This window comes from Nicotiana tomentosiformis, chromosome 7, assembly GCF_000390325.3.
Source record: "Nicotiana tomentosiformis chromosome 7, ASM39032v3, whole genome shotgun sequence".
NCBI lineage: Eukaryota > Viridiplantae > Streptophyta > Magnoliopsida > Solanales > Solanaceae > Nicotiana > Nicotiana tomentosiformis.
Genome location: NC_090818.1, coordinates 75,520,979 through 75,528,085, shown reverse-complemented (window position 1 = coordinate 75,528,085; position 7,107 = coordinate 75,520,979). Strand labels below are relative to the sequence as shown.

The following is a 7,107-nucleotide window of genomic DNA, read 5'->3' as shown; positions in this document are numbered from 1 at the left end:
AAGCGAAAGCAAAAGTAATTCATCGTTCAATCCTTACTCAAGACAAGAGTTTGGATCGTTTTATGCTTTTCTTTATATTTGTGATGAATTACTCCATATCTATGGAGTAGTTCTCTTTAGGGATTGATAGATTTGGTGTATTGATATTTGTTTGAGGATATTAACTCTAGTTTTTATGAATTGAATCATTTTGGGTATTTTAATTGTTGCATCTATATTCACATGTTCATGTAATCGAGAGAGGCATACTTATGATATCTTTGCATTATCTTGTTGGTTGAATTCATTAATTCTTCTTAGTAATCGAAAGGGTTTATTTGAATTATTGTTTAGACCTAGTTAGGAGGATAATTGAGAGAGGTTCTCCTAAAGACCAATCCACTACAAACTCTTGCATATCTTCATCGAGCTTAAATTGGTTCACATTGTGAGGTTGAGACTTAATGAGAGAGGAGTTTCTACTAAACGTTTGAACTAATAATTGAGTGAATTCGAGAGAATCACTTGAACATTAGAAGTGAATTAACTAGAGTTAAATCCGAGACAATTAACTTGCACCTATTTAATCAACCCCTATTTTGTCCCATTGATATCTTCCTTGCTTACTTTTGTTGCGATTGTCATAGTCAATTAACTCTAGATTCTTAGTTAATTTTAGTTTTTAATCACATAATTCTCTCCTGTCATGCGGGTGACCCGGGTTCGATCCTCGGCAACGGCGCCAAAATTTGACGAGCGCAAAACACACACTTAAATATGCTCGCTAGTTGAATATAGTATAATATAATATCGTATCCATAGGGATTTGGCTTAAACAATATTTTCGTAGTTTATAGCTTAGTTTTTAATCACATAATTCTCAACTGTTGATCATCTTAGATAGCAACCAAGCTATAAACTATGAAAATACTGTTTAACTCAAATCCCTGTAGATACAATATTATATTTTACTATATTCGACTAGCGAGCATATTTAAGTGTATGTTTTGCGCTCGTCAAATTTTGACGCCATTGCCGGGGATTGGCAATCAATAGTGTTTGAAATAGGTTTTTTTAAAGGCGGCTTAATTTCATAAAATAGATAATAAAAGCATTCAAAATCAGCTATAGGTTGGAGTGTCAGAGAAACAACGGTGAAATAAGAAATCCGACAAGAAATAGAAGCTAATATGGTAAAAAGTAGGTAGGGAAAACCTTCTAAAAGAAATTCTCTCATCGTGCACTCAAACACCCGCAATTCCTCAAACCTTGAAACCTCTGCTCTTTCTTTTCCCTCTTGCTCGCTCAAACTTCCTTCCCTTTGCCCGAACATAAGGCTTCGTGTGGCTGTGTGGGACACCAGGAGCTCTACCAAAGTGTTTAACAGCTTCCCGCGAGTTCTTTGGACCCCTAAGCAGTACCATGTTCTGCCCGAGAGGGGCTCTAAGAGCAAGCTGATCAAAGGTCAAGCATTCTCCTCCAGCCTTCTCAATCCTAGCTCTAGCTGTTTTAGTGAATCTCAGTGCAGTAACCTTGAGCGAAGGGACTTCATAAGCTCGAACATCATCAGTAACAGTGCCTACAACTACAACAACCTTGTCCTCCTTTCCTTTCATGTAAGTAATCAAGCGTGATAGAGACAAGGGAGCTTTATTGATCTTGCTCATAAACAACCTCTTCAGTATCACGGCATTGAACTGGCTCCCAGTCCTCCGCACAAGAAACCGGTACAGTTTGACAAGAAGCTTGAGATAAACATCGCCAGATTTTGGGGCAGTGCATTTAGTCTTTTTCGACTTACCTCCGGCAACTAGATCGATACCCATGGCTGCTCCGCCTGCTGCTTCCACTTCTCCCCGCGGCTACTGCTGATATGTTTGATTTTTTCTACCTCGACGGGTGTTTGAAATAGTTTGTAGTGCTAATTCATGATTTTGTTTTTCATTTTACTTTGGTTCTTTTTAAATATGTGCCATCTACAGATTTGATTGGTGCATGACTTGATCTTCTGGGAAAGAATTGCTACCATAAGAACCAGAAATTGAGAAACAACTGCGAGAGTTGAGAAAGGAATATAGAGAAGGTTAGGCAATCCTCAACCAAAGAAATTATGGCGGGAGGTGATGATAATGTTGATTTGGCTGCAAGAGAGGCAGCCCAGCAAAGAGAAAAAGCTGTAAGGGATGTCGAGAAAACAACTCTTCAGAATGCACAACTTGTCTGTGAGGAGGAAAGAGCTCGGAGAATTGTTCAGAATCAACCTTTGGGTGCTGTGAGACCACTTGGCGATTATGCTAGACCGATCTACAACCAAGGCTTATAAAGTGTTAGATCACCTTCAGTGGCTGCGAACAATTTCGAATTGAAGCAAGGGTTGCTCCAAACTCTGCAAAACTGTTGTGTCTTCAGAGGGAAGATGAACGAAGATCCAAACACACATCTGATGGACTTTGAGGAGATTATGAACACCTTCCATTATAATGGTGTGTCACAAGATGCAGTGTATTTAAGGTCATTCCCCTTCACACTCAAAGATGATGCAAAGTAATGGATTAAAAGCTTGCCCCAGGGATCAATTAGAACACGGGAGGAGATGACCAGAAAAGTTCTTGATAAATATTTCTCCTCAGCTAAGACGGGCAAGTTTAGAAAAGAAATCCATAACTTTTGCCAGAAAGAGACTGAAATTGTGTTTGAAGCGTGGGAGAGGTTCAAGGAATTAGTTCGGAAGTGTCAACATAGCAGAATTGAACTCTGGATGCAACTCCAGGATTTTTGGGATAGTTTGACACCGGCCTCACGTAGAACATTGAGTAATGCAGCTGGAGGACCTTTGATGAAAAAGACACCAGAGGAGATTGTCACTATTCTCTATGAATTGTCTGAAGAACAAGTTAGTGGCCCTCTGAGAGTGCTGAAAGAAGAAGGGCGAATAGTGTTCACCAGGTTGATGCTAGCACATCTATGCAGGTACAACTTGATGCCATGGTGAAAGAGATAAGGAAGCTGACCTTAGCTTCAATACAAGGTGAGAATAACACAGCTTGTGATATATGTGGAAGATGACACCCTACTCATGAGTCTTAGACCTCAACTGAGTAAGTAAATGCTGTGGGGAATTATAACTTCAATGCAATGGGTCAGAAGCACCTCGGTTTTTTATGGAGTTCACCTGGGGGTACTGCAAATGTATGGAAACAAAACAACTCCAGATTCCAGGGACAAGGGGCTCCAGGCTTCCAAAATTAGCAAAGGCAGCAGTTTCAACCTCAACAATCCAATCATCCTAGGCTAGAAGATCTGATGAAGTCCTTTATTGTCAAAACAGATGAGATGTTAGATGGTCATGGTGCAACTATCAAGAAACTTGGCACAAGGCTGCGAAACTTGGAGAAGCAAGTGGGACGAATTGCCACCATATTGTCTGAAAGGATCCCATGTACTTTGCCAGCTGATACTGAAAGAAACCCAAAGGAGACAGAAAATGTTGTAACTTTGAGAAGTGGACAAGTAGTGAAAGAGCCCACCCCTATCTAAAAAGAGGTGGTACCTGAAAAAGAAAGTAGGGAACAAGTGAAAATTGAAGTTGATAAGAAGAAGAAAGGCAAGAAGGGAACTGAGAAAAAGAAGAAGGAAGAGAATTCAAGAAGGGATAAATTTGAAGAGAGCAAGCATATGCATGCTTTACCTTTTCCCCAAAAGCTTTATAGAGATAAGCTGGAGAAGCAGTTTGAGAGATTTATGGATATGCTGAAACAAGTTAATGTAAATTTGCCATTCATAGAAGTTGTCACGTCCCAAAACCGAGGAGCGCGACTGGCACTCAACCGAGTTAACCTGGCCATGCAAGCCTATTAGATTTCCTTCTACCCAAACTCATTCATGAATAAATAGAATATATATATTTGTTAATCAAACAATAAAGTGATCATGTCTGCAATACCAATTTCTTACCATTAGTTAATTCATTTAAATTTCAATTTCACACCCATTTTTCATAATCTGAAGTGGAAATAGTAATTCAAACACAACACAACGAGTTTGACTTCCCCAACACCAATATACAACCCACACTATGTCTATAGAGCTTCTATAGATAAAGAAGAGTACAATGATAATGCCGGCAATAAGGCCCCGACTATACCTCAAACAAAATACACAAAGTACAAAAGATTCATGACCCCGGGATGAAGTAGGGCTCACCAAGTCAGCTGGAAAGAAGGTGCACTGCTATCACTGATCAATATCTCCTGCTGTGGAACCACCTGCATCTATTTAAAGATGTAGCGCCATCGACAAAAGGGACGTTAGTACTGTCGAATAGCACTAGTATGTATAACTAAACACTCTCTCAATAGAACAAATAATATTACAAGGAGGAATAATCATAAAATCAATGAAAGTCTCGAACAATACCAAAACATCAAGTTTCACGTAAATTCCCATATTTTCAGATTAGTAATTCTTAGCACCGATATACCATTGTTCACACTACCATTATTCACAATACCAATACCACCATACTCTTAGCACGGAGTTCGATCACGAATCGATCGGCTAGGCTATCTCTTTAGAGACATCAACCACAATCACTCTCAATATCATTACCCCCGTACCTTTAACACGGAGTCCGATCAGGACCCGATCATCTAGGCTATCTCATTAGAGATATCAACCACAATCACAATTTCAATTACAATTTCCAGCACAATAACCACCATGTGTATGTCATGGTGTCCGATCATAACCTGTTCGGCTAGGCTGTCTTATTCGAGACATCAACCTTTTTATATCAATCATCACATTTCATACTTCTTTTACATATTTTCATCCCATTGGCACTAGTGGCCAAAATTATAAAATCATTCTTGGCATGTTGGCCATATTTAGTATTTCATGCTACCTTTTCAATTTCAAATACCATCATCATCATCGAACAATTTTAATGCACAGTCCATATTTTAACACATCCTCAATTAATAACATAACATAAATAAAGCATTTGGGATACTTGTGAATATATATCTTTCAACCCAATCTTACACGGAATAGCCAATTTTATAATGAACCACTCGGGACTTACATAATTTACATGAATATCGTGGGATTCAATTCTAAGAGAAGAGTTTAGCTAACATACCTCAATTGAGCTTCCTTAAACTGTGATTCAATTCTAAGAGAAGAGTTTAGCCAACATACCTCAATCGAGTTTCCTTAAACTCTAAAATGTTCCGGAATTCTTAGCAACTTCAATCTCTTGTAGAAATATAACAAATTGAACCAAAATTAGGAAGATGCTCATGGTTCTAGCTCATTTGAGCATTTTATCAAACACTAGGTGTGCATTAAGGTTTCAAGGTCCTTTTATGGAGGATTCCATCATCCCACAACCCAATCTTTACCATATTTAGCTCAACAATCTTCCTACACCCTTTGATAACACATGCATATAAAATAAACAACTCTCATGCCCAAATATTATCTTGCTAATTACCCATTTCTAGACAAAATTTGAAATTAAGGGCTAGGGTGTAGAGTCTTATCTCTAGGATGAAGACCTAGTGAGTTTCCCTTCTAAATCTTCCAAAATTTAAGCAAGAATTGAAGAACAATTATTGAGGAACACCTTCTCACTCTAGGGAACTCTCTCTCACTCTAAAATGTTAGATTTTAGCTCAAAAAATGGCCCAAAGAGTATTTTTAACGAAGTAGGGTCGGCTTTTAAAAATCCAAAATGGAGCTCAAGAACAAGGTCTGCGATCGCATAATCGTTATGCGGACCGTATATTGGTCGCATAATTGATGTCCAAAACTGGCAAAAATCTGTATGTGTCTGCGGTCAGTATGCGGCCCGCAGACCTATTCTGCAGTTGCATAATGAACCACTGAACAGTTCTGCGGTCGCATAGTCGACCGCAGAATGGCATCCAAACTGACCCTCTCCTGCCTTACTTCTGCGGCCATTATGCGGCCCGTAGAGTGATTCTGCGGTCGCATAATGGAAAGCAGAAATGCATTTCGCTGCCAAAACTTTTCCTTTACTTTCCAGTGTATTGTTCAACCCAAAAAAAGAAGAATTTCTACAATCCTCAAACACGTAAGCCTAGCCCGGCACCATGAAACATTATTTTTTTTCCTTTGCAAAATTTTACGGGGCCTTACATTCTCCCCCGCTTAGGATCATTCGTCCTTGAATGAGGGTCAAAATATGTTATTAGCATCTTATGTGACTCAATTTTCATACCACACACCAGCTTCCCCAAATTTGACTAATTCCCTAAATTTCCAAAAATTTCGCCAGAGTTTCTCTTGTAACTAGGCCTATCCACTTGTCAGAGAGACCTAGAAACACATCCTTAAACCATATACATAATCCAACAATGTAACATAACACAAAACAACACCAACTGTGGCCTCACAAGAAATTATATTACCAAAATGGAACACCCTTAACATCAAATGTACAAATCATACATAATTCATATAAAGTATCTCTTAGCATTTTCATAAGGCACAACTCATAAATACATGGTTATTCAAAAAAATAAGGATACTTTTTCTTCATTTCTTCCTCGGCCTCCCAAGTAGCCTCTTCAACCTGTTGGTTTCGCCATAGCACTTTCACGGATGTAATTTCTTTGTTTCTCAACTTACGGACTTGCCGATCATTAATAGAAACTAGAATCTCTTCATAAGTCAATTCTTCATTAAACTCAATAGTCTCAAGCGGAACAATGACTGTCGGGTCTCCAACTACTTTCTTTAACATAGACACATGAAACACCGGGTGCACTAATGACATTTCAGGTGGTAGCTCGAGATTGTATGCCACCTCACCGATCCTCTGAATGATTTTGTACGGCCCGACATACCTCAGACTCAATTTCCCTTTCTTACCGAATCGCATTACGCCTTTCATGGGAGAAACTTTCATGAATACCCAATCACCTTCTTTGAACTCCAAATCCCTACGACGAATATCCGAATAGGATTTTTGACGACTCTGAGCAGTCTTCAACCGCTCCTTAATGATTTTAACTTTTTCCATAGCTTGATGCACGAGGTCTGGCCCTATCAACTCTGCTTCCCCAATTTCAAACCACCCAATGGAAGATCTACATCTCCTAC

At 39.0% G+C, this 7,107-nt stretch overlaps 1 protein-coding gene and 1 non-coding gene across 2 annotated transcripts; both read right to left on the bottom strand.

Annotated features, from left to right (window-relative positions):
- Nucleotides 1–1,233: 1,233 nt before the first annotated feature.
- On the bottom strand, nucleotides 1,234–1,868 carry LOC104105132 (large ribosomal subunit protein eL18y-like). The gene has a single exon (XM_009613375.4). The coding sequence runs from the start codon at nucleotides 1,803–1,805 to the stop codon at nucleotides 1,242–1,244; it is 564 nt and encodes a 187-aa protein (XP_009611670.1). The 5' UTR covers nucleotides 1,806–1,868; the 3' UTR covers nucleotides 1,234–1,241.
- Nucleotides 1,869–2,620: 752 nt separating this feature from the next.
- Nucleotides 2,621–2,727, bottom strand: LOC117278971 (small nucleolar RNA R71). The gene has a single exon (XR_004509358.1). It is a non-coding gene; the product is annotated as a small nucleolar RNA R71 (small nucleolar RNA).
- Between the last annotated feature and the right edge of the window lie 4,380 nt (nucleotides 2,728–7,107).